The following is a 27984-nucleotide window of genomic DNA, read 5'->3' on the forward strand; positions in this document are numbered from 1 at the left end:
TGCGGTCCCTTTCAATGTGGTGGCCAGAACTCCTTTTGGAGTTCAATTGTGCCTGTCGCAACCTTGCTCCTGGCTCCAGCCCCAAAGTCTCCTGACTCCACCCCCAAAGTCTCCTGGCTCCACCCCCAAAGACTCCTGACTCCACCCCCAAAGACTCCTGACTCCACCCCTTAAAGTTTCCTGGCTCCACCCCAAAGTCTCCTGACTCCACCTTCAAAGTCTCCTGGCTCCACCCCCAAAGTCCCCAGATATTTCTTGAATTGGAATTGGCAACTCTACTTCCCGGCTCCCTCTGAAGCAGGAGAGGGCCGGGCACAGGGCAGGCCGAGCCGTGCGTTCTTTCTTCAAGAATGCACGGTTTAGCCAGCCCCTGCCGCCCCCCCGACTTTGCCAAAGCTTCCCGACCCTTGGATACAATCACAGCTTCATTTCAAGTCTTGCGTGCTGCTGGCATCACCCCGGGATACCTCGCAATTGTATCACCGTCTCAATATTGTATACGCGCCTGAGGAAGCTCGCTGTGAAACGGCGTGGATACCGGTCTGCTGTTGTGCTTTTCCATCGCAATCGGGACTGGACTACACCTCTACGCTGAGCTAAGAAGACTGAGCTGCACTCAGGGCCGGTGCGTGGGAGGAGGCAAAGTAGGCGGTCGCCTAGGGTGCCACCTGGTCGCCTAGGGCGCCACCTGGGGGCACCACTGGACGCCCGCTCCCTGACGCATGACACTGGCTTCTGACCGCTGTCACCTTGTCCTCTCCCATCACCAAACTGCCCTCAACAAAGCCAAGCCATCCCCCTTCTCTCCCCGATGTGTGACTTGAAGCTGAGCTTGGCTCAGTAGCTCTGCTGTGCGATTGAGAGAGCCTGGTAAGCAAGGTATCCCTCCCCTCTTCCTCCCCAAGGGAGGAGCCTCATCCAATTTCCCTATATTTTTAATTGGGGGGGGGGCGCAAGCGGGTGATTTGCCTAGGGTGCCAGAAAGCCTAGCACCGGCCCTGGCTGCACTCTGAATTTAAAAGTTTTATTGGTATTCTCAAAAGTTGAGGGTAATGGTTAAGAGGGAGTAGAAAATTATAGTTACAAATATATCTTAATCTGCATGTAGTGCACGTAATTAGAATACAGATCTACGTCTAATATACTTTCTTAGAATACATATATTGTCGCATATTATTCTCTCTTAATCATCGACATATTGATACATTTATGTTGCAAGTCATCGACATATTGATACATTTATGTTGCAAGTCTTCTTGTCAAAGTGCGGAGTCAAATCGACATTTGCAACAAAAGATACGGGAGAAAGGAAGTATAGGTTCACACCTGCACTCTTTAGAGTGGATAAGTTCCTGGGGCGTTTGAAGCATTGGCTTTTTATAAAATAATATTTCTTCGAGTCTGCAATTTCGCAAACTAACTGTCGCACAGGATACAAGTATACGGATCTGAATTTCTGCCATTGACGAGCACTTTGACATTTGTAAATATAGAGAACTTTTTGCAGCCACGGACCGTGAGCTTTGCTTTTCACTTGTATCCATTGACGCGGTCTACTCTAGTGTAGTTGCACACTGGAGAACGTGGCACAGAGCTGGATGCGGAAGGGTGCCCCTAATACTCGGCGCTCCCAGCACTCAGAGCTTCCACACACACCCCCGGGACCAGCCAAAAGACCTACCTTGTCCTTCGGCCCCTGCTTCTTAATGCTTTTCACAGCAAGCTTGAGCCCCGTCTCCTTCACTGTGCAGATGCGGACTTCCCCAAACTTCCCCCTGTGGCGAGAGAGGCAGAAGAAGAGAGCGACCACGTCAGGAACTGTTCCAAAGTCTTCTCTTCAACTTTTCCCAGAGGGATTTAGAATCATAGAACGTTTTGGCCTGATAGGGACATCTAGTTCAACCCCCTGCCCAATGCAGGAAATTCACAAGTACCTCCCCCCCACTCCACACACACACACATCCACATGCCCAGAAGGGTTGTGAACACTTTCCCTATGAAAAATGTTAAAACGCTTGGGGCTCTTTAGCTTGGAGAAACGTCGACGGCGGGGTGACATGAGAGAGGTTTACAAGATTATGCATGGGATGGAGAAAGTAGAGAAAGAAGTCCTTTTCTCCTTTCCTCACAATACAAGAACTCGTGGGCATTCGATGAAATTGCTGAGCAGTCGGGTTAAAACAGATAAAAGGAAGTCCTTCTTCACCCAAAGGGTGATTAACATGTGGAATTCACTGCCACAGGAGGTGGTGGCGGCCACAAGCATGGCCACCTTCAAGAGGGGTTTAGATAAAAATATGGAGCAGAGGTCTATCAGTGGCTATTAGCCACAGTGTGTGTGTATATATATATATAAAAATTTTGGCCACTGTGTGACACAGAGTGTTGGACTGGATGGGCCATTGGCCTGATCCAACACGGCTTCTCTGATGTTCTTATGTCAGATCCGTCCCTCATATCAAATGAACTTGACACCCGTGCTCTAGGCTGATCCTGCACTGAGCAGGAGGTTGGACTAGATGGCCTCTATGGACCCCTCCAACTAGGTGATTCTAGGATTCAATGAAAGCTTATTCTGGAATATGACTTGACTATTCTTCAAAGCATCATTTGGCTTCTAGTTAAGAAGTCCCCAACCCCCAGTCCGTGGACCGGTACCGATCCGCAGCCTGTTAGCAAGTGGGCCATGAGTTATATAATTATTTCATTATATATTGCAATATAGTAGTAGTAATAACAACAACAACAAAAGCAGCAGCAACAACAACAAAACCACCACCACCACAACAATAATACAACAACAATTTATATCCTGCCCTCCACTCTGAATCTCAGAGTGGCTCACAATCTCCTTTATCTTCCTCCCCCACAACAGACACCATGTGAGGTAGGTGGGGCTGAGAGAGCTCTCCCAGAAGCTGCCCTTTCAAGGACAAAGAGCGGCTCACAATCTCCTTTATCTTCCTCCCCCACAACAGACACCCTGTGAGGTAGGTGGGGCTGAGAGAGCTCTCCCAGAAGCTGCCCTTTCAAGGACAAAGTCTCAGAGCGGCTTACAATCTCCTTTATCTTCCTCCCCCACAAGACACCCTGTGAGGTGGCTGGGGCTGAGAGAGCTCTCCCAGAAGCTGCCCTTTCAAGGACAAAGTCTCAGAGTGGCTCACAATCTCCTATATCTTTCTCCCCCACAACAGACACCCTTTGAGGTGGGTGGAGCTGAGAGGACTCTCCCAGAAGCTGCCCTTTCAAGGACAAAGTCTCAGAGTCGCTTACAATCTCCTTTCCCTTCCTCCTCACAACAGACACCCTGTGAGGCGGCTGGGGCTGAGAGAGCTCTCTCAGAAGCTGCCCTTTCAAGGACAACTCTGTGAGAGCTGCGGCTGCCCCAAGGCCACGCCAGCAGCAGCAAGTGGAGGAGTGGGAAATCTAACCTGGTTCTCCCAGATAAGAGTCTGCACACTGAACCACCTCACCAAAATAAAGTGCACAATTGTATCATCCCAAAACCATCAACCTCCTTCCCTCGCCCGCCCCCGGTCTGTGGAAAAATTGTCTTCCACAAAACCGACCCCTGTTGCCAAAAAGGTTGAGGACCGCTGTTCTAGTTTATCAAGGGAAGAGAGCTGGACACCCGCTAGGAGATATGGGCTCCCTCTTTGTCCTTACCCTCCGAGCATCTCTTTGGTGTTGACGCTGTAGGTCTCTTTGAAGTCTGCCGTTCTCAGGTTAACGATGCGGTGGGTGAAGGGCGCAGGTGGGGGAGGCGTGTCATCTGGAAGAGAAGGGGGCAGGCATAAGCTTCTAGGTATTCCAGGAGATGAGAGAAGGGCAAAGAAAGGGGACACCTCTAAGGCATAGACCCCGGTGGGCAGCCATGTTGGTCTGAAGCGATAGAACAAAGCAGAAGTCAAGCAGTGCTTTCAAAACCAACGACGTTTTATTCAGAATCCATCCCCTCATCTGAAGAAGTATTTAAAAAGGTAAAGGCAGTTCCCAGTCCAAGCACCGGTCATTTCCGACTCTGGGGTGACGTCGCATCACGTTTTCACAGCAGACTTTTTTACGGGGTGGTTTTGCCATTGCCTTCCCCAGTCATCTCCGCTTTCTCCCCAGCAAGCTGAGTACTCATTTGACCGACCTAGTGATACGATCACCATCTTCAAGTACTTGAAGGGCTGTCATCTAGAGGATGGTGTGGAATTGTTTTCTGTGGCCCCGGAAGGTAGGACCAAAACCGACGGGTTGACATTAAATCAAAAGAGTTTCCGACTCAACATTAGGAAGACCTTCCTGACCGTTAGAGCGGTTCCTCAGTGGAACAGGTTTCCTCCTTGGAAGGTGGTGGGCTCTCCTTCCTTGGAGGTTTTCAAACAGAGGCTAGATGGCCATCTGACAGCCATGCAGATCCTGTGAATTTAGGGGGAGGTATTCGTGAATGTCCTTCATTGGGCAGGGGGTTGGACCAGATAGTGAGGGGTCTGGAGACCAAGTCCTATAAGGAGAGGTTGAAGGAGCTGGGCATGTTTAGCTTGGAGAGAAGGCGACTGAGAGGTGATATGATCACCATCTTCAAGTACTTGAAGGGTTGTCCTATAGAGGATGGGGTGGAATTGTTTTCTGTGGCCCCAGAAGGCAGGACCAGAACCAAGGGGTTGAAATTAAATCAAAAGAGTTTCTGGATCAACATGAGGAAGAACTTCCTGACCATTAGAGCGGTTCCTCAGTGGAACAGGCTTCCTTGGGAGGTGGTGGGCTCTCCTTCCTTGGAGGTTTTTCAACAGAGGCTAGATGGCCATCTGACAGCAATGAGGATCCTGTGAATTTAGGGGGAGGTGTTTGTGAGTTTCCTGCATTGAGAAGGGGGTTGGACTAGATGACCCTGGGGATCCCTTCCAACACTTCTATAATTCTAACAGGCTTCCTCCTTGGGAGGTGGGTGGGCTCTCCTTCCTTGGAGGTTTTTCAACAGAGTCTGGATGGCCATCTGACAGCAATGAGGATCCTGTGAATTTAGGGGGAGGCGTTTGTGAGTTCCCTGCATTGTGCAGGGGGTTGGACTAGATGAGAGGTGATACGATCACCATCTTCAAGTGCCTGAAGGCCTGTCCTATAGAGGATGGTGTGGAATTCAGTCAGTCAGTCAGTTTATTGCGGCGCTAGGCCAATCAACAACAACACAACACATTGACAACGGTACAACACAACACCAAGCTAAAATATGACATAACTATAAAATAACTGTATGCAACCTTCAGAGTAGTATTAAAATTATCTGGTATAAGCAACACATAACTAAGGGCGGCATTATACAATCAGATCACAACTTCTTTCAAGTACAAGCAACATTAAGTTTCTTCCTGTCCAGGTCAGTAACATATAAATACTTAGCAAGATCCAGGGAAAGTTGATCACTCCCATCCCCTAGGAGGAAGTAAATGGCCTGGGCCTGATTTAAAGATTTAGCTTGCATTAGGTGGTTCCGCAGAAGTCTGTGCCTTGCCTCTGTATGGAAGAGACAGTTCAAAATGAGATGGGGAACCGTATCGACCTCCTCCAGGCCGCACGGACAGATCCTGTCTTCTAGCGGAATCTTATGGAAACGGCCCCTCAGTACTGCCGTGTCCATAATGTTCAAGCGTGCCAAGGACAGCATCCGTCTGAACTTAATTGGCTGTATCATTTCTAAATATCTGGCACTTTTAAGTTCACTTGTAAAAAAGGTTGGGATGTACGTCCCCCCAACTTTGGCCAGAGAGTGTTTTAATTCCAATTCCTGTAATCGATCTCTGATAATTGCTTTTGCCCCGTTCTTAAACATGAGGGCTAAAGAATCAATATTCAAATCACATTCATCTAGTTTAGATTTTAATTTCATTACCCAGTTACTAACAAATGAGTCATAGAAGATTTGATATGCAATATCATCCGGGTTCGCCAGCACCCTTAGAAGAAGACTCAAACCTCTATTCCACATTAATGTGGAGAGGCATGAAAGCCCCGTTTCCAGCCTAATTGCAATGGATGAAGCATACTTTGGCACCTGAAGGATACATCGTATAAACTTCGATTGAACCATCTCCAATTTAGTTAATTTGTTGTACAAGAAAATCTCTGCTCCGTACATTAACTGGGGTATAACCTTAGCGTTATAGACCTTAATAGCCGCTAAGGCATTATAAGCACCCTTGGAGGAGTAAAACTCCTGCAAAGCAAGCGCCGTGCGTTGGGCGTTACAGTGTACGCTGTCTATATGCCCTTGGTAAGATCCCGTATGGTGAAAAACAACCCCCAGATATTTATATGTTTTAACTTGTTTCAGTTTTTCGTCATTAAAACGCCAGATCATTTCTCTGAATCTTTTAGTGAAAACTATAATTTTGGACTTGTCTCTGTTGACAACTAAATCAGTGTCAAGACAAAAGAGAGAAAGCATTCTGAGCGACCTACGTAAACCAACTTGGGATCTTGACAGGAGTAATACATCATCTGCATACAACAAGATGGGCACAGCAATCTTCCTGATTTTGGGGGGAGATGGTGTGGAATTGTTTTCTGTGCCCCCGGAAGGTAGGACCAGAACCAGTGGGTTCAAATTAAATCAAAAGAGTTTCCGGCTCAACATTAGGAAGAACTTCCTGACCGTTAGAGCGGTTCCTCAGTGGAACAGGCTTCCTCGGGAGGTGGTGGGCTCTCCCTCCTTGGAGGTTTTTCTACAGAGGCTAGATGGCCATCTGACAGCAATGAGGATCCTGTGAATTTATGGGGAGGTGTTTGTGAGTTTAGAGGGGTTCCTCAGTGGAACAGGCTTCCTCCTTGGGAGGTGGTGGGCTCTCCTTCCTTGGAGGTTTTTCAACAGAGGCTAGATGGCCATCTGATAGCAATGAAGATCCTGTGAATTTAGGGGGAGGTGTTTGTGAGTTTCCTGCATTGTGCAGGGGGTTGGACTAGATGACCCTAGAGGTCCCTTCCAACTCTATGATTCTATGACCTCGGAAGGATGGAAGGCTGAGTCAACCTCGAGCCAGCAACCTGAACCCAGCTTCTGCCAGGATTGAACTCAGGTCATGAGCAGAGCTTAGGACTGCAGTACTGCAGCTTTACCACACTGTGCCACGGAGCTCCTCTGATGAAATACGCATGCATATAAAAGCTTACATTCTGAATAAAACTGCTGGTCCTAAAGGTGCGACTTGACTCCTACCTCTAAGGCATGTTCAGAGGGTGCCACCTACTGGCAACATGAGGAAGTGGAGTGCAACAGCAGGCTGTAGGAATGCCAGCCTCCAGGGGGGACCTGGGGATCTCCCAGAATCACACCTCCAGAATTACATTTCCAGACTACAGAGATCAGTTCCCCTGGAGAAAATGGCTGTTTTGGAGGGTGGACTCTGCAGCATAATATTTATACCCCACTGAGGTCCATAACGCCCTAGACTCCACTTCCAACATTATTTTAAACTTTTAAAAATTATTATTAAACAGCATCATAAACGATATACAAATTATATTCCAAATAAATCATCATCGCCATCATCATTTTGAATTAATGCACAGTTCTTTGCAGCAAGAAGAAGAAGAAGAAGTCTTTTGATAAGGTGCCACATACTATCCTCCTGACAAGTTGGTAACGTAGTTTGGATCCTGTTACCGTTAGGTGGATCTGTAACTGGTTGGTAGATCGCACCCAAAGAGTGCTTGTGAATGGTTCCTCATCCTCTTGGAGAGGAGTGACAAGTGGAGTGCCTCAAGGATCTGTCCTGGGACCTCTTTTGTTCAATATCTTGGGGAGGGACAGTGGGGAGGGACGGTGGCTCCATGGTAGAGCATCTGCTTGGTAAGCAGAAGGTCCCAGGTTCAATCCCCGGCATCTCCAAAAAAGGGTCCAGGCAAGTAGGTGTGAAAAACCTCAGCCTGAGACCCAGGAGAGCAGGGGAGGGACGGTGGCTCCATGGTAGAGCATCTGCTTGGTAAGCAGAAGGTCCCAGGTTCAATCCCCAGCATCTCCAACTCAAAAGGGTCCAGGCAAGTAGGCATGAAAAACCTCAGCTTGAGACCCTGGAGAGCAGGGGAGAGACGGTGGCTCAGTGGTAGAGCATCGGCTTGGGAAGCAGAAGGTCCCAGGTTCAATCCCTGGCATCTCCAATTAAAAAGGGTCCAGGCAAATAGGTGTGAAAAACCTCAGCTGGAGACCCTGGACTGCAGGGGAGGGATGGTGGCTCAGTGGTAGAGCATCTCCTTGGTAAGCAGAAGGTCCCAGGTTCAATCCCCGGCATCTCCAACTAAAAAGGTCCAGGCAAATAGGTGTGAAAAACCTCAGCTTGAGACCCCAGAGAGCAGGGGAGGGACGGTGGCTCAGGGGTAGACAATCTGCTTGGGAAGCAGAAGGTCCCAGGTTCAATCCCCGGCATCTCTAACTCAAAAGGGTCCAGGCAAGGAGGTGTGAAAAACCTCAGCTTGAGATCCTGGAGAGCTGCTGCCAGTCTGAGTAGACAATACTGACTTTGATGGACCAAAGGTCTAATTCAGTATAAGGCAGCTTCATATGTTCAATATGTTCAATGATCTTTATCAATGATTTGGATGAAGGAATAGAGGGAGTGCTTATTAAATTTGCTGATGATACTAAAGTGGGAGGGGTTGCAAACACAGAAGACAAAAACAGGATACAGGATGACCTCGACAGGCTGGAAAACTGGACTAAAGCCAATAAAATGAATTTTAACAGGGATAAAGGCAAAGTTCTGCATTTAGGTAGGAAAAATCCAATGCATGTCATGGAACCTTAGGGTTTTCTCCTGTCACCCACCTGGAGGTTGGCAACCCTCCGAAGTATACCCTATGGGAATTGGTCTCCATAGGGTAGAATGGAGTGCCCAGCAGACATTTCGGTCACATTTGGAATACTGTGTACAATTCTGGTCACGGCACCTCAAAAAGGATATTATAGCACTGGAAAAAGTGCAGAAAAGGGCAACTAGAATGATTAAAGGTTTGGAACACTTTCCCTGTGAAGAAAGGTTAAAACGCTTGGGGCTCTTTAGCTTGGAGAAACGTCGACTGCAGGGTGACATGATAGAGGTTTACAAGATTATGCATGGGATGGAGAAGGTAGAGAAAGAAGTCCTTTTCTCCCTTTCTCACAATACAAGAACTCATGGGCATTCAACGAAATTGCTGAGCAGTCGGGTTAGAATGGATAAAAGGAAGTATTTCTTCACCCAAAGGGTGATTAACACGGGAAGTTCACTGCCACAGGAGGTGGTGGTGGCTGCAAGCATAGACGGCTTCCAGAGGGGATTGGATAAGCATATGGAGCAGAGGTCCATCAGCAGCTATCAGCCACAGCATATTGTTGGAACTGAATGGGGAAGTGATGTTCTGTATTCTTGGTGCTTGGGGCGGGCAAAGTGGAAGGGCATCTAGCCCCACTTGTGAACCTCCTGATGGGACTTGGGGGTTTTTTTGAGGGGGGGGGTTGGCCCCTGTGTGATACAGAGTGTTGGACTGGATGGGCCATTGGCCTGATCCAACATGGCTTCTCTTATGTTCTTATGTGACACAGAGTGTTGGACTGGATGGGCATTTGCCTGATCCAACATGGCTTCTCTTATGTTCTTCTGTGACACAGAGTGTTGGACTGGATGGGCCACTGGCCTGATCCAACAGGGCTTCTCTTATATTCTTATGTGACACAGAGTGTTGGACTGGATGGGCCATTGGCCTGATCTCACAGGGCTTCTCTGATGTTAAGTGACACAGTGTGTTGGACTGGAGGGGCCATTGGCCTGATCCAACATGGCTTTTCTTATGTTCTTATATGACTCAGAGTGTTGGACTGGATGGGCCATTGGCCTGATCCAACAGGGCTTCTCTTATGTTCTTATATCCCCTCCCCCCCGCTTTCTGATGACCCTGAAATGGAGGGAGGGCCTTCAAACCGGGGGATCCCCTGCCCCCACCTGGGGTTTGGCAGCCCTAGGCAGAGACTTCCAGGTGCCACCTGGAGATTGGCAACTCTGCTTCCCTTTGCTTCTCCCCGGGATGTGGTGGGAGAAGCAGCGACGCTGAGCAAACTTTTGCGCATTGTGCGGAAAGACGGGTTGAGCTCCCAGGGCAGGCTGCCGAGCGGTCCGGGGAATTCAGGGCCTTCTTGTTTCCAAGATGAGATTTTTCCCAACACGGAGATAATCTCCATATAATCACCTCCGCTTGCCAGGCAGTCTCATCACCCAGGTCCGGGCACCAGGTGAAGGGCTTCTTAAAAAATTTAACTGGGGATTTAGCAGGATCTAAAATTATTCTGCTGACTTCAGCTGGGCCAACGAGAGACCCGGTCTGGCGAGCTGGTTAGAATGCTGCGTTTAGGGTTGCCAATCCCCAGTTGGGGGCAGGGGATCCCCTGGTTTGGAGGCCCTCCCCCCGCTTCAGGGTTATCAGAAAGCAGGGGGGAGGGAAATGTCTGCTGGGCACTCCGTTACACCCTATGGAGATTGATTCCCATAGGGTATAATGGAGAATTGATCTGCAGGTATCTGGGGCTCTGAGGTGGGGCTGTTTTTTTTTGTGGTGGAGGCACCAAATCTGCAGTGCAGTCTCCAGTGCCTCTCCTGAAAACACCCACCAAGTTTCAAAAAGATTGAACCAGGGGGTCCAATTCTATGAGCCCCCAAAGAAGAGGCCCCTATTCTTCATTATTTCCAAAGGAGGGAAGGTATTTAAAAGGTGTGCTGTCTCTTTAAATAGATCCCAGTGGGCATCCGTGTTGGTCTGAAGCAGTTGGACAAAGCAGGAGTCACGTTTCACCTTTAAGACCAACCAAGTTTTATTATGCTTAGTCTTAAAGGTGCAAAATTGACTCCTGCTTTGTTCAACTGTCTCTTTAAATGTGATGGCCGGAACTCCCTTTGGAGTCCAATTATGCTTGTTGCAACCTTGCTCCTGGCTCCATCCCAATATCTCCTGGCTCCATCCCCAGTGTCTCTTGGTTCCAACCCCAAAGTCCCCAGCTATTTCTGGCATTAGACCTGGCAACCCTATCTGGGTTTGCAATCCCCACTCAGCCCCACTCTGAGATTTATATCCCACCCTATACTCTGAATTTCAGAGTCTCAGAGCAGCTCACAATCTCCTTTCCCTCCCCCCCCCCACAACAGACACCCTGTGAGGTAGATGAAGATATTGGATTTATATCCCGCCCTCCACTCCGAAGAGTCTCGGAGCCGCTCACAATTTCCTTTCCCTTCCTCCCCCACAACAGACACCCTGTGAGGTAGATGAAGATATTGGATTTATATCCCGCCCTCCACTCCAGAGAGTCTCAGAGCGGCTCACAATCTCCTTTACCTTCCTCTCCCACAACAGACACCCTATGAGGAAGATGAAGATATTGGATTTATATCCCGCCCTCCACTCCGAAGAGTCTCAGAGCAGCTCACAATCTCCTTTCCCTTCCTCCCCCACAACAGACACCCTGTGAGGTAGATGAAGATATTGGATTTATATCCCGCCCTCCACTCCGAAGAGTCTCAGAGGGGCTCACAATCTCCTTTCCCTTTCTCCCCCACAACAGACACCCTGTGAGGTTGATGAAGATATTGGATTTATATCCTGCTCACTCCAAAGAGTCTCAGAGTGGCTCACAATCTCCTTTACCTTCCTCCCCCACAACAGACACCCTGTGAGGTAAATGAAGATATTGGATTTATATCCCACCCTCCACTCCAAAGAGTCTCAGAGCGGCTCACAATCTCCTTTCCCTTCCTCCCCCACAACAGACACCTTGTGAGGTAGATGAAGATATTGGATTTATTTCCCGCCCTCCACTCTGAAGAATCTCAGAGCGGCTCACAATCTCCTTTCCCTTCCTCCCCCACAACAGACACCTTGTGAGGTAGATGAAGATATTGGATTTATATCCTGCCCTCCACTCCAAAGAGTCTCAGAGTGGCTCACAATCTCCTTTACCTTCCTCTCCCACAACAGACACCCTGTGAGGTAAATGAAGATATTGGATTTATATCCCACCCTCCACTCTGAAGAGTCTCAGAGCGGCTCACAATCTCCTTTACCTTCCTCCCCCACAACAGACACCTTGTGAGGTAGATGAAGATATTGGATTTATATCCTGCCCTCCACTCCAAAGAGTCTCAGAGTGGCTCACAATCTCCTTTACCTTCCTCTCCCACAACAGACACCCTGTGAGGTAAATGAAGATATTGGATTTATATCCCACCCTCCACTCTGAAGAGTCTCAGAGCGGCTCACAATCTCCTTTACCTTCCTCCCCCACAACAGACACCCTGTGAGGCAGGTGTGACTGAGAGAGCTCTGACAGAAGCTGCCCTTTCAAGGACAGCTCTGCCAGAGCTATGGCTGACCCAAGGCCATTCCAGCAGCTGCAAGCGGAGGAGTGGGGAATCAAACCCGGTTCTCCCAGATAAGAGTCCACGCGCTTCACTACACCAAACTGTCAACCAAGTCAGCTTCCATAGGAGGAGTTGGGATTCAAACCCAGGTTGTCGTGGGTCCTACTCTGCCACCCTGTCCACCACACCCGCTCTTTGAAGGTTATGTTTTTTTGATTAAGTGATGTTATGGGGAGGGACAGTGGCTCAGTGTTAGAGCATCTGCTTCGTAAGCAGGAGGTCCGAGGTTCAATCCCCGGCATCTCCAACTAAAAAGGGTCCAGGCAAGTAGGCGGGAAAAACCTCCGCTTGAGACCCTGGAGAGCAGGGGAGGGACGGTGGCTCAGTGGTAGAGCATCCGCTTGGGAAGCAGAAGGAACCAGGTTCAATCCCTGGTATCTCCAAAAAAGGGTCAAGGCAAATAGGTGTGAAAAACCTCAGCTGGAGACCCTGGAGAGCGGCTGCCAATCTGAGAAGACAATACTGACTTTGATGGACCGAGGGTCTGATTCAGTAGAAGGCAGCTTCATATGTCCATATGACATGATGTTTCTGAAGTCTCTTGTCATAAAGGATCAGTAATGTCAATTCTTTATAGGATTGTCAGGTCCAACTTAGGAAATATCTAGGAACTTTGGGGGTGGAGCCAGGAGCAAGGTTGGGACCTGGAGTCTTGTGTTCAGTTTTGGGCACCACATTTTAAGAAGGATCTAGACAAGCTGGAACGGGTCCACAGGAAGGAGACGAAGATGGCGAGGGGTCTGGAGACCATGTCCTATGAGGAAAGGTTGAAGGAGCTGGGGCATGTTTAGCCTGGAGAGGAGGCGGCTGAGAGGTGATAGGATCACCATCTTCAAGGACTTGAAGGGCTGTCCTATAGAGGATTGGGTGGAATTATTTTCTGTGGTCCCAGAAGGTAGGACCAGGGTGAAATTAAATCAAAAGAGTTTCTGGCTCAACATTAGGAAGAACTTCCTGACCATTAGAGCGGTTCCTCAGTGGAACAGGCTTCCTCGGGAGGTGGTGGGCTCTCCCTCCTTGGAGGTTTTTCAACAGAGACTAGATGGCCATCTGACAGCAATGAAGATCCTGTGAATTTAGGGGAGGTGTTTGTGAGTTTCCTGCATTGTGCAGAGGGTTGGACAAGATGGCCCTGGAGGTCCCTTCCAGCTCTATGATTCTATGATTCTAAGCATGACTGAATGTTACAGGGAGTATGCACCAGTGTTCCCTCTAAGCTGAGTTAGCGTGAGTTAGCTCACAGATTTTTAGCCTCCAGCTCACACATCATTGTCTTGGCTCAGGAAGGATGACCCCAGAGCACACTAATTTACGCAGCAGCTCACAACTTTTAATGCCAGCAGCTCACAACTTTAATGTCAGGAGCTCACAAAGTAGAATTTTTACTCACAAGACTCTGCAGCTTAAAGGGAACATTGCTGTGCACCTTTTTAATGCCTTCCTTCCATGGTCCAATCTGTTTTAAACTTGCGAGGGGTGTGTGTTTTGAGGAGAGGCACCAGATGCTATCCTGAAATTTTAGTGCCTCTGTCTCAAAAAACAGCTCCCCCAGAGCCCCAGATATGCATGGATCAATTCTCCATTATACCTCATGGGGACCAATCACCATAGGCCATAATGGAGTGTACAGTGGATATTAAAATCCCACCCCCTGCTTTCCGATAACTCTGAAGTGGGGGGAATCTCCTGCCTCCAACTGGGGATTATACAAAACAGAGAAAAATCACCGAAATAAGGAAAGGAAAGGTCCCCTGTGCAAGCACCAGTCGTTTCCGACTCTGGGGTGACGTTGCTTTCACAATGTTTTCACGGCAGTCTTTTTTACGAGGTGATTTGCCCTTTCCTTCCCCAGTCATCTACACCTTCCCCCCAGCAAGCTGGGGACTCATTTGACCGACCTCGGAAGGATGGAAGACTGAGTCAACCTCGAGCGAGCTACCTGAAACCCCAGCTTCTACCGGGGATCGAACTCAGGTCGTGAGCAGAGCTTAGGACCGCAGTACTGCAGTTTTAACACATTACGCCACGGGGCTCTTACCACCGAAATAAACGATACTTTAAATGATAAACAAATTATCTTAATTTGATTTATATGAGCACCTTTTCACACCATAAGTAATACCCCAAGCACAGCTTTTTAAAAGCCCATGACAAACAGCTTCCGTAGTCCTGCGGTATACTGAAGCATATACTGTCTCTTTAAGCTGAAAAGTTTTTTAGATGATGCCATGCACATAAACAAAGGGAAAAGAATTTTCCAATATTCTGCCGGTGGTTCAACGCATATTTCTTATCATTCCGTTCTCGGCTCGTCAAATATGCGTTGAACCTGTGTAAAAATATTTCACGCTGCGGCTCCATGAAAGAAGAAGATGAAGAAGATATTGGATTTATATCCCGTCCTCCACTCCGAAGAGTCTCACAGCGGCTCACAATCTCCTTTCCCTTCCTCCCCCACAACAGACACCCTGTGAGGTAGATGAAGATATTGGATTTATATCCCGCCCTCCACTCCGAAGAGTCTCAGAGCGGCTCACAATCTCCTTTCCCTTCCTCCCCCACAACAGACACCCTGTGAGGTAGATGAAGATATTGGATTTATATCCCGCCCTCCACTCCGAAGAGTCTCACAGCGGCTCACAATCTCCTTTACCTTCCTCCCCCACAACAGACACCCTGTGAGGTAGATGAAGATACTGGATTTATATCCCGCCCTCCACTCCAAAGAGTCTCAGAGCGGCTCACAATCTCCTTTACCTTCCTCCCCCCCCAACAGACACCCTGTGAGGTAGATGAAGATACTGGATTTATATCCCGCCCTCTACTCCAAAGAGTCTCAGAGCGGCTCACAATCTCCTTTACCTTCCTCCCCCACAACAGACACCCTGTGAGGTAGATGAAGATACTGGATTTATATCCCGCCCTCCACTCCAAAGAGTCTCAGAGCGGCTCACAATCTCCTTTACCTTCCTCCCCCACAACAGACACCCTGTGAGGTAGATGAAGATATTGGATTTATATCCCGCCCTCCACTCCGAAGAGTCTCAGAGCGGCTCACAATCTACTTTACCTTTCATTCTCCACCACAACAGACACCCTGTGAGGTGGGTGGGGCTGAAGAGGACTCTCACAGCAGCTGCCCTTTCAAGCACAACCTCTGCCAGAGCTATGGCTGACCCAAGGCCATTCCAGCAGGTGCAAGTGGAGGAGTGGGGAATCAAACCCGGTTCTCCCGGATAAGAGTCCGCACACTTAACCACTACACCAAACTGGCTGAAAGGAACTGTATAGATGAGAGAGAGAGAGAGAGAGAGAGAGAGAGAGCAGACGAAGGCTGTGAAACTGCCACAACGGTCTAGATTTGGCAGGTTCTCTCATCCTCTCCTGTGATCTTTTCCTGGGGAATTGCTGTCTTTTTCTACTGGTTTGGAATCTTCAGTGACATCATTGGAAATTTCTTTTCCCTTTTATAACGCGGATGGCATCGTCGAAAAGCTTTTCAGTTTAAAGAGACAGTTCACTTCGGTACACCACGGGACTACAGAAGCTATTTGTCATGGACTTTAAAAAAGCTTGGTGTGGGAAGGTGTTCATATAAATCAAATTAAGATAACTTGTTTATCGTTTAAAGTATTGTTTATTTCGGTGCTTTTTCTCTATTTTGTATTATCTACACAGCGACACTGTGATTGTGTTACATACTCCAACTGCGGATTCGCCACCCCTAATTCTTAAGAAGCTGGGAGGGAAAGCTAAAAATCTCAACGTTTTAAGAAGAAGAAGAATTGCAGATTTATACCCTGCCCTTCTCCCTGAATCAGAGACTCAGAGCGGCTTACAATCTCCTATGGCTTCTCCTCCCACAACAGACACCCTGTGAGGTAGGTGGGGCTGAGAGAGCTCTGACAAAATCTGCCCTTTCAAGGACAACTCTGCAAGAGCTCTGGCTGACCCAAGGCCATTCCAGCAGCTGCAAGCGGAGGAGTGGGGAATCAAACCTGGTTCTCCCAGATAAGAGAGCTCTGGCTGACCCAAGGCCATTCCAGCAGCTGCAAGTGGAGGAGTGGGGAATCAAACCCGGTTCTCCCAGATAAGAGAGCTCTGGCCGACCCAAGGCCATTCCAGCAGCCGCAAGTGGAGGAGTGGGGAATCAAACCCGGTTCTCCCAGATGAGAGAGCTCTGGCCGACCCAAGGCCATTCCAGCAGCTGCAAGTGAAGGAGTGGGGAATCAAACCCGGTTCTCCCAGATGAGAGAGCTCTGGCCGACCCAAGGCCATTCCAGCAGCTGCAAGTGGAGGAGTGGGGAATCAAACCCGGTTCTCCCAGATAAGAGAGCTCTGGCCGACCCAAGGCCATTCCAGCAGGTGCAAGTGGAGGAGTGGGGAATCAAACCCAGTTCGCCCAGATAAGAGTCCATACACTTAAACGCTACACCAAACTGGCTCTCAAAATCGCACGTGCTTATTGCAAACGGCTGCCTCGAGAGAATGCACGCCCTGCCTTTCTTTCCTGTGTCCCCCCACTTTAGCATAGTCAGTATTGGCCAGTCACCATTCCTCTTCCCCCACCCCAACAGACCAAGGTCACTCGGTGACAAGACAGCCTGTTCCAGCCCGCACAGCTGGTAGAAAGATCATTGCAACACCTGATGCCCAGAGCCCCGGTGCTTTGCTGTGACTGCCAGTTCTCACATGGGAAGGAATGTCACTCCGGTGGCCGGGACAGCAACAGAAAGTCCAAGGCAGGAGTGCAAAGCACCCCCCCCACCCCTCCCCAGAAGGCTGCTGCCGGCTCTGGAATCTCTCAGCCCTCACCTCGGCAAGACCCCAGAAGGCGAGGTCAATAAACATAGTATCACATTTGGAAAACCTTCCCAGTGTACAGAATTCTTATCAGGGCATTCTGTTAATCTGTTATAAATAATTCTCCGGGCGTGGTGGCAATTCTGACCCTCCTGATTCGTTGGGGCTATATAGGACTGTACGGCGCAAGCCTTTGGCCCGTCAGACTAGCCATCGAGTGTATTTGCGTGCCATTGGTTGAGTTTGCTCCTCTCTCCCACTTAAGTGGCTGTTGCCAGCCAGCAAAGCTGATTCGGTCAGCAAAACAAAACCAACCTTAGTTCTGACAGTTACTGTGGGAACACGCTATTGGCCCATCACACGTCAGTCACCCATCTCTGGCCTCCCATTGGCTGACTCCCTTGCCCCCAAGACCTCGGCAAGACCCTGGACGCTGGCCAGGAGCTAAAGCAATGGACAGAAAGGAGCAGGGCTTTTTTTGGTTTTTTCAAAGCAGGAATGCACCGGAACGCAGCTGCAGCTGGCTCAGTGTTAGGAGGTGTGGCATAATATGCAAATGAGTTCCTGCTGGGCTTTTTCTTTTAAAAGAGCCCTGTGTGAAACAATGGTGACATCGGGGGGAGGGGGGGTGGCCTAATGTGAAAATGAGTTCCTGCGGGGCTTTTTCTACAAAAAAGCCCTGTGTGGTAAAATGGCTATGTCAGGGGGTGTGGCCTAAACTGCAAATGAGTTCCCGCTGGGCTTTTTCTACAAAAAAGCCCTGTGTGAAACAATGGTGCTTTCAGGGGGACCCGCAGAAATGATTCTGAATTTTTCGAGAGCCGGTCTGGTGTAGTGGTGAAGTGTGCAGACTCTTATCTGGGAGAACTGGGTTTGATTCCGCACTCCTCCACTTGCAGCTGCTGGAATGGCCTTGGGTCAGCCAGAGCTCTGGCAGAGTTGTCCTTGAAAGGGCAGCTGCTGTGAGAGCCCTCTCCAGCCCCACCCACCTCACAGGGTGTCTGTTGTGGGGGAGGAAGGGAAAGGAGATTGTGAGCCGCTCTGAGACTCTTCGGAGTGGAGGGCGGGATATAAATCCAATATCTTCATCTACCTCAAAGGGTGTCTGCTGTGGGGGAGGAAGGTAAAGGAGATTGTGAGCTGCTCTGAGACTCTTCGGAGTGGAGGGCAGGATATAAATCCAATATCTTCATCTACCTCACAGGGTGTCTGTTGTGGGGGAGGAAGGTAAAGGAGATTGTGAGCCACTCTGAGACTCTCTGGAGTGGAGAGTGGGATATAAATCCAATATCTTCATCTACCTCACAGGGTGTCTGTTGTGGGGGAGGAAGGGAAAGGAGATTGTGAGCCGCTCTGAGACTCTTTGGAGTGGAGGGCGGGATATAAATCCAATATCTTCATCTACCTCACAGGGTGTCTGTTGTGGGGGAGGAAGGTAAAGGAGATTGTGAGCCGCTCTGAGACTCTTCGGAGTGGAGGGCGGGATATAAATCCAGTATCTTCATCTACCTCACAGGGTATCTGTTGTGTGGGAGGAAGGTAAAGGAGATTGTGAGTCGCTCTGAGACTCTTTGGAGTGGAGGGCGGGATATAAATCCAATCTCTTCATCTACCTCACAGGGTATCTGTTGTGTGGGAGGAAGGTAAAGGAGATTGTGAGCCGCTCTGAGAGTCTTCAGAGTGGAGGGCGGGATATAAATCCAATATCTTCATCTACCTCACAGGGCGTCTGTTGTGGGGGAGGAAGGGAAAGGAGATTGTGAGCCGCTCTGAGAGTCTTCAGAGTGGAGGGCGGGATATAAATCCAATCTCTTCATCTACCTCACAGGGTGTCTGTTGTGGGGGAGGAAGGCAAAGGAGATTGTGAGCCGCTCTGAGACTCTGAGATTCGGAGTGGAGGGCGGGATATAAACCCGATATCATCATCATCAAAGAAGAGCCAGGGATGGTTGAGTGCTCTAGGCTCTGCCTGCTAGGCTCCTGCTGTGCGACACCTCTGGAGCAACTGAACTCTGTGCTCTGGAGGTTCATTATAAGTTCAGGAGCTCACCAGGCCCCACCTAGAGGTTTGCCAATATCAGTGCGGTTTTTTGGTAGGAAAGGCCCAGCAGGAGCTCATATGCATATGAAGCCTAAAGCTGCAGAAGCCCTGGGATGGGCGGGGCTTCCCCCTCCTTGGAGGTTCCCACCCCGCCGGTCCACTTTGGGCCTGACGTCGCCGGTACAATGACATCACCCAGAAATGACATCATCGCGCCAGCGACGCTGTACGCCGGCCACTCTAGGCGTTTCCGGGAAAACTCTGGTTTTCCCGGATGCTCTAGCACAGGGGTCCCCAACCCCCGGTCCGTGGACCTGTACCAGTCCGTGGCCTGTTAGCAACCGGATTGTGAGTTGTATGATTATTTCATTATATATTACAATGTGGTAATAATAAGAAGACGTTGGATTTATATCCGGCCCTCCATACGAATCTCAGAGTGGCTCACAATCTCCTTTATCTTCTTCTAACCCTAACCCTAATTCTGTGAGGTAGGTGGGGCTGAGAGAGCTCTCCCAGAAGCTGCCCTTTCAAGGACAACTCCTGCGAGAGCTCTGGCTGACCCAAAGCCATTCCAGCAGGTGCAAGTGGAGGAGTGGGGAATCAAACCCTGTTCTCCCAGATAAGAGAGCTATGGCTGACCCAAGGCCATTCCAGCAGGTGCAAGTGGAGGAGTGGGGAATCAAACCCGGTTCACCCAGATAAGAGAGCTATGGCTGACCCAAGGCCATTCCAGCAGGTGCAAGTGGAGGAGTAGGGAATCAAACCCTGTTCTCCCAGATAAGAGAGCTATGGCTGACCCAAGGCCATTCCAGCAGGTGCAAGTGGAGGAGTGGGGAATCAAACTCGGCTCTCCCAGATAAGAGAGCTATGGCTGACCCAAGGCCATTCCAGCAGGTGCAAGTGGAGGAGTGGGGAATCAAACCCTGTTCTCCCAGATAAGAGAGCTATGGCTGACCCAAGGCCATTCCAGCAGGTGCAAGTGGAGGAATGGGGAATCAAACCCGGTTCACCCAGATAAGAGTCCCCGACACTGAACCACCGCACCAAAATAAAGTGCACAATGGTGTCATCTAGGCTTCCCAACCCCCCCGCCCTGCCGGGGGACCCCTGAATTAGCAGCCTAATCCCCCGCTCCCTAAAAATCTGATGGCAGGGGTGGGGTAACGGCATCGTGTCTCTTTCCCTGCCTGGCTTCAGGCTTCTCCCTTCCTCCAGTCACAAAGACCCGCCCACCGCCGGCCTGCTATTCGCTCCAGTCCGGCCTCCCTTCACAAGGTGCATGCTGGGACTTGTAGTCCTTGCATCCTCTCACGTCTGCTGAGCGTTATTCTCTATGTGGCGATTGATTCTCATAGGGTATAATGGGGAATTGATCTGGAGGTTTCGGGGGCTCTGTGGGAGCTGTTTTTTGAGGTAGAGGAATCAAATTTTCAGTATTGTATCTAGTGACTCTCCCCAAAGGACCCCCCAAGTTTCAAAACGATTGGACCAGGGGGTCCCATTCTATGAGCCCCAAAAGAAGGTGCCCCTATCCTTCATTATTTCCTATGGAAGGAAGACATTTAAAAAGGTGTGCGGTTCCTTTAAATGTGATGGCCAGAACTCCCTTTGGAGTTCAATTATGCTTGTCACACCCTTGTTTCTGGCTCCACCCCCAAAGTCTCCTGGCTCCACCCCCAAAGTCCCCAGATATTTCTTGAATTGGACTTGGCAACCCTAGTGTCATCCCAAACCGTTGCGTTGCCCCCCCCCCCCCCTGGAAAAACTGTCTTCCACAAAACCGGTCCCCGGTGCCAAAAAGGTTGGGGACCACTGCTCTAGCAATTTGGGAGGGAAAACTCTATGGTACAATAGGTACCATAGAGTCTTTACCTCCCAAATTGCTAGAGCATCTGGGAGAACCATAGAGTTCTCCCAGAAACGCCTAGAGTCGCTGGCACGTGCCGGCGTGATGACATCACTTCCGGGTCTTGGCAACCCTAAGGCCGCACCGCCTGGCCTGGGAGTGTGCGGCTGCCACATGGTGGGTCCACAGGAAGAAAGTCCTGGCCGATATTATAGATTATTACAATTTATTTTTATTTATGTATTTATTTTATTCGATTTTTAACCCGTCCTTCCCGTAGAGCAGGTTCAGGGCGGGTTACATCATAAAAACAGTCAACAGTGAAAGACCAATTTAAAATATAAACTCTACGATTACAAAGATCAAGATGGCAGATTCTGCCTCACAGATATGACCTATTGTCCAAGTCCAGCAGCTCTTGTAGCGCTGGGATGGAATGAGGGGAGTGGGGGGAGGCCAGTAACAAGTGACGCCCACTGCCTCAGTTGAAAGCCTGGCGAAAGAGCTCTGTTTTACAGGCCCTGCGGAATTGAAGCAGATCCCGCAGGGCCCGGATCTCCAGGGGGAGCTCATTCTACCAGGCAGGGGCCAGGTCTGAAAAGGCCCTGGCCCTTGTCGAGGCCAGATGGACGTAGGGTTCCCAAATCCCCCGCTAGGCCTGGCGACCCCCGATATGGAGCCTCCTCCCCCCGCTGGCCATAAAAGGGAAAGCGGGGGGAGGGGAGGGGGAGAACGGCAGCCCTTCCCACCCAGCCCCTATCGCAGCAGCCAGAGCTCTTCCGTTTTCTCAGGCTGCTTCCCGCCCCCAGTCAGCTGGCCGGTGAAGGGAGGGGAGCCCAGCCACGCCCCCAAAGGACCATGTGCCTTTGCACCTCCGGAGGTGAGTGAGTTCTGCCGGCTTCCTATTCCATGCCATAAAGTGCCCAGCTGGTGTGCCTGTGTTGCTGTGAGAAGCTGGCAGCAACTCGTGAGTACAGAGTCCCCTGCATCAGATTTGCCAGAAACGGGGGGGGGGGGGGTGGAGGGGGGTGGAGAGGGAAACGTCTTCTCATAGGGTATAATGGGGAATTGATCTGGAGGTTTCGGGGACTCTGGGGGAGCTGTTTTTTGAGGTAGAGGCGCCAAATTTTCAATATAGTATCTAGTGCCTCTCCCCAAAGTATCCCCCAAATTTCAAAACGATTGGACCAGGGGGTCCAATTCTATGAGCCCCAAAAGAAGGTGCCCTTATCCTTCATTATTTCCTATGGAAGGAAGACATTTAAAAAGGTGTGCTGTCCCTTTAAATGTGATGGCCAGAACTCTCTTGGAGTTCAATTATGCTTGTCACACTCTTGTTCCTGGCTCTGCCCCAAAGTCTCCTGGCTCCACCCCCAAAGTCCCCAGATATTTCTTGAATTGGACTTGGCAACCCTAGATGGATGTCTCTGGGGCCGGATATTACCAAAAGTTGGTTTGCTGATCGTAAGGACCTCCGGGGCTCATACAGGGAGAGGCGGTCCCGAAGGTATGCTGGCCTCTGCCTGTATAGGGCTTTAAAGATAAGTACCAACACCTTGAACCAGATCCGGTACTAGGGTTGCCAAGTCCAATTCAAGAAATATCTGGGGACTTTGGGGGTGGAGCCGGGAGACTTTGGGGGTGGAGCCAGGAGACATTAGGGGTGGAGCCAAGATCAAGGCTGCGACAACCATAACTGAACTCCAAAGGGAGTTCTGGCCATCACGTTTAAAGGGACGACACACCTTTTCAATGCCTTCCTTCCATAGGAAATAATGAAGGATAGGGGCACCTTCTTTTGAGGCTCATAGAATTGGACCCCCTGGTCCAATCTTTTTGAAACTTGGGGGGGTATTTTGGGGAGAGGCACTAGATGCTATACTGAAAATTTGGTGCCTCTACCCCAAAAAACAGCCCCCTCAGAGCCCCAGATACCCCCGGATCAATTCTCCATGATTTTCTATGGGAATAAATCTCCCTAGGGAATAACAGAGTTCCCAGCAGACATTTCCCTCCCCTCCCCTCCCCCCGCTTTCTGATGACCCTGAAGCAGGGGGAGGGCCTCCAAACCGGGGGATCCCCTGCCCGCACCTGGGGATTGGCAACCCTATCCGGTACTCAATGGGTAGCCAGTGCAGTTCACGCAGCACAGGCGGCGAAGTCAACATCCGTGCAGCAGCGTTCTGCACCAGCTGGAGTTTCTGGAGGAGGGTCAAGGGCAGCCCCACAATTCCAGTACTGTAGTATTACACTGTCGCATACAGCGCGTTTGTCAAATGCTTCATTCAGATCACAGTACGTTTGCGATATCGTCCTCAAAAGTCGCTTTGAGTACCTCTTTTCTTTCTGGAACCAAGCGCCACGCTATTGCTTCTTGCAAACCGCAGTGCTGTAAAACTTCTGGCGTCTGGGTAGGTTGTCAGGTTAATTGATAATCAGCTTGGTCCTCTGAATTGGTACATCAAGCCGCTGCTAATTGGGGCAAAGTGCAACAAGTGTGGGAAGTCAGAAGAGCGCATGTAAAGGTTTTCACACCAAGTAGGTATGAACTGTTGGAATATTGTATAAACCAGGGGCGGGGAACCTTTTTTCCGCCAAGGGCCATTTGGATATTTATAACATCATCCGCGGGCCATAAAAAAATTAGCAACTTAAAAAACAGTGCTCCGCGGAGGGAGAATGATTCAGGCCAGCAAAATTAATGCAAATGATTGTTTTTCTATTTGAAGTCATGTGGGGAGAGCCTAATCTGGCGTGTGCGCGCACGCACGCACACACACACACACATACACCCCTGGCCCACAGCACTAGGCAAATGCTTTTTTGTAGAAAAAGCCCAGCAGGAACTCAGTAGCATATTAGACCACATCCCCTATATTAGCATATTAGGTCACACACTCATTAGCATATTAGGCCACACCCTCTGGGATAATCAAGTGCAAACTGAACCGTAGCAGTAACTTTCCCAGGCCCTGCAGCAACTCTGGCCGGCCAGCCAGGCCCCAGGAAGGCTGCCGCACAGTACATCTCGGCCCTGTGATCCCTGCCTGGCCCTGGGGAGGCTGCTGCACAGCGCGGCTGGACCCCACGATCCTCACTGGCCAGCCAGGCCCCAGGGAGGCTGCCACATGGCTCGATTCGGTCCAGCAATCCCCGAGGGCCACACCAAGTGACCTCGAGGGCTGTATATGGCCCTCAGGACAGAGGTTCCCCACCCTTGGTATAAACGGACAAGGCACGCCCTTGAAAAGACATTTAAGGACCTTTTGTTCAAGTGTTTAAATTGGTGGGACGTTGTTTATTTGTAAGAAGCATTTGACCGTACACGTGGTATACCACAGTATATGTATAAGAGTACAGTAGTGGATAGGGTTGCCAGCCTCCAGGTGGGGCCTGGAGATCTCCCACTTTCACTGATCTCCAGCTGGCAGAGATCAGCTCCCCCGGAGAAAATGCCGCAAAACTATAGGATCTTATCATACAGCTGTGTAAATAAAAAAAAACGCTAAGAGACACCATAAATTTTAAACAACCAGACAGTGTAATGTAGAGGTCAGTGGTGTTCTGACCAAGCTTGCATATAGAACTTCAAATAAACCTGGAGAACCTGGAAATCTAGCAGATATGTTTTGAACCTTGTTGGTCTTCTATAAATGTATTGTAAAGATTGGGTTCCAGTGATAAATAAGCCTCCAAACTGAAGAAAGACGAATGAAACGTCTTGATATCTAGAACAGACGTCTTTGGAAGGGCTTCCTTTAGTTCTATGAACTAAATCCTGGAATATTGTTACTACTCTGTGATTGGAAAGACTGTTTTTGAACTGTGAATATCTTTTTGCTACATGCACTTGTTCATTTGAAGTTCTATGTGCAAGCTTGGTCAGAACACCACTGACTTCTACATTACACTGTCTGTTTAAAATTTATGGAGTCTCTTGGTGGTTTTTTATTTACACCCCTGGAGAAAATGGCTGCTTTGAAGGGTGGGCTTTGGGGCATTGCACCGTGCTGAGGCCCCTCCCCTCCCCGAACCCCACCCTCTCCCGGATCCAGCCCCAAAGTCTCCAGGCAACCCTAGTACTGGAATAGTAATAATATATAATATCGCAGCATCTAGTAATGTGGGGATTAACATCTTCTAAAAAGTAAGTTAGAGTTTTCCTTTTAGTAAATACATTGTGTTGGAGATATTCAGCTAAAAATTATGTACGTTGTGAGGCCAGGAAAGGGCATTCTAAAATAATATGGGATATAGACTCAAGGACTCCTAATTCACATGGACATAATCTATTTTGGAGAGGTAGCTGTCTAAACCTACCAAAGAGAACTGTTGATGGGAAGGCACTTAAACGTGCCAGAGTAAAAGTCCGACGATGGAATGGGGAATCTAAAGTTTAAAAAAAAATAATGGGGTATCTTCCCATGTCTTTGGAGAATACCTAGATTGGGGGCAGAGCAAACAGGTGGATGTGAGGGGAACACTTTTTGGTATTCGTGATCCATAAACCTTAGTTGGATTGTTCTTAAAATATATAGTTTGTCACATAAGAAGCCTATAAAATTAAATCTAGGTATGCGTCTGTATTTTAATTGCTGGGTGTCTACTTTGGATTAGTATTATCGGCTTCCATTTTAATCGATTGCTTTATGTATTGTTCTTACGATACTTCAGGCCTTTGTAGCTGCCTTTGATTGTGAATCATGATTGCTTTTATGCCAATAAGGCCTGAACTTGAACTTGAACTGAATACTGGAAAATTTTACATGGAACGGGAGTAATTGTTATTCATAGTGATCATCCCCTGGTCCCTTAGTGCAGGGGTGGCAAACTGGCTGGGGCTGATGGGAGTTGTTATCTGGGAGAACCGGGTTTGATTCCCCACTGCTCCACTTGCAGCTGCCGGAATGGCCTTGGGTCAGCCAGAGCTCTCTTATCTGGGAGAACCGGGCTTGATTCCCCACTCCTCCACTTGCAGCTGCTGGAATGGCCTTGGGTCAGCCAGAGCTCTCTTATCTGGGAGAACCGGGTTTGATTCCCCACTCCTCCACTTGCAGCTGCTGGAATGGCCTTATCCCGGTTCTCCCAGATAAGAGAGCTCTGGCTGACCCAAGGCCATTCCGGCAGCTGCAAGTGGAGGAGTGGGGAATCAAACCCGGTTCTCCCAGATAAGAGAGCTCTGGCTGACCCAAGGCCATTCCAGCAGCTACAAGTGGAGGAGTGGGGAATCAAACCCGGTTCTCCCAGATAAGAGAGCTCTGGCTGACCCAAGGCCATTCCAGCAGGTGCAAGTGGAGGAGTGGGGAATCAAACCCGGTTCTCCCAGATAAGAGAGCTCTGGCTGACCCAAGGCCATTCCAGCAGGTGCAAGTGGAGGAGTGGGGAATCAAACCCAGTTCTCCCAGATAAGAGAGCTCTGGCTGACCCAAGGCCATTCCAGCAGGTGCAAGTGGAGGAGTGGGGAATCAAACCCGGTTCTCCCAGATAAGAGAGCTCTGGCTGACCCAAGGCCATTCCAGCAGGGGAAAGTGGAGAAGTGGGGAATCGAACCCGGCTCTCCCAGATAAGAGAGCTCTGGCTGACCCAAGGCCATTCCAGCAGCTGCAAGTGGAGAAGTGGGGAATCGAACCCTGTTCTCCCAGATAAGATTGCTCTGGCTGACCCAAGGCCATTCCAGCAGGTGCAAGTGGAGAAGTGGGGAATCGAACCCGGCTCTCCCAGATAAGAGAGCTCTGGCTGACCCAAGGCCATTCCAGCAGCTGCAAGTGGAGGAGTGGGGAATCACACCCGGTTCTCCTGGATAAGAGAGCTCTGGCTGACCCAGCGCCATTCCAGCAGCTGCAAGTGGAGGAGTGGGGAATCAAACCTGGTTCTCCCGGATAAGAGAGCTCTGGCTGACAAACAATATGGACTGTCTGCCAGTGTCTCGAGGCGGCAGGAGGAAGGTGGCGGGCCTAGCTCGCCTGGGAAATTATAGATGTTTGTATGCAAATGCTAGAAGTGTTCAAAGTAAAATTGGTGAATTGGAATGTTTAGTGCTGGGAGAAAACATAGACATTGTGGGAATTTCAGAAACTTGGTGGAATGAGGAGAATCAGTGGGACACGGTGATTCCTGGATATAAGCTATATCGGAAGGATAGGGAGGGAAGGGTTGGAGGTGGGGTGGCTCTGTATGTCAGAGAGGATATACGGTCCAGTAAGGCTGAGATCAGAGAATTAGATTCACTTTTAGAAATGCTTTGGGTTGAAATAGAGGGCCCAAAAGGAAATTTAACTATGGGAGTTTGTTATCGCCCACCAAATCAAAAGAGAGAGGACGATTATAATATGATGGAAGGCTTAAAGATAGCGGCTAAACGTAAAAACTGTGTTGTAATAGGTGATTTTAACTACCCGCAGATTGATTGGGTCAATATGTGTTCTGGTCGAGAGAAAGAGATTGAGTTTCTTGATGCTCTCAATGACTGTGCTATGGAGCAGATGGTCTCAGAACCTACCAGGGGTGGGGCGATCCTGGATTTGGTCCTAAGTAATGCCCAAGACTTGGTGAGAGATGTAAAAGTGATTGCGCCGCTTGGGAGCAGTGACCATAATGTTATTGATTTCACCGTTTGTATAAATAGGGAGTTGTCCAAAAAGACCACCACAACCACGTTTAACTTTAAAAGGGGTAAATACACTGAGATGAGGAGGCATGTGAGGAAGAAACTGAAAGGAAAGGTACATACGGTCAAAACCCTTGAGAAAGCTTGGACGCTATTTAAAACTATAATCCTAGAAGCTCAGATAAAATACATACCACAAGTTAGGAAAGGCACAAACAGGCATAAGAAAAGGCCTGCGTGGTTAACAAATAAAGTAATG

The 27984-nt window shown here is 49.4% G+C and overlaps 1 protein-coding gene across 1 annotated transcript in view; it reads right to left on the reverse strand.

The window, feature by feature from the left end:
- MYLK2 (myosin light chain kinase 2) overlaps window positions 1–27984 on the reverse strand; it is a 52863-nt gene that overhangs the window by 18924 nt on the left and 5955 nt on the right. The window contains exons 3-4 of the mRNA XM_060263609.1: window positions 3667–3772; window positions 1682–1775 (exon numbers count right to left, since the gene is read on the reverse strand). Of these exons, the coding sequence (XP_060119592.1) occupies window positions 1682–1775; window positions 3667–3772 (200 nt within the window). The remainder of the gene's footprint in view (window positions 1–1681; window positions 1776–3666; window positions 3773–27984) is intronic.

Source organism: Heteronotia binoei, chromosome 2, assembly GCF_032191835.1.
Source record: "Heteronotia binoei isolate CCM8104 ecotype False Entrance Well chromosome 2, APGP_CSIRO_Hbin_v1, whole genome shotgun sequence".
Lineage (NCBI taxonomy): Eukaryota > Metazoa > Chordata > Lepidosauria > Squamata > Gekkonidae > Heteronotia > Heteronotia binoei.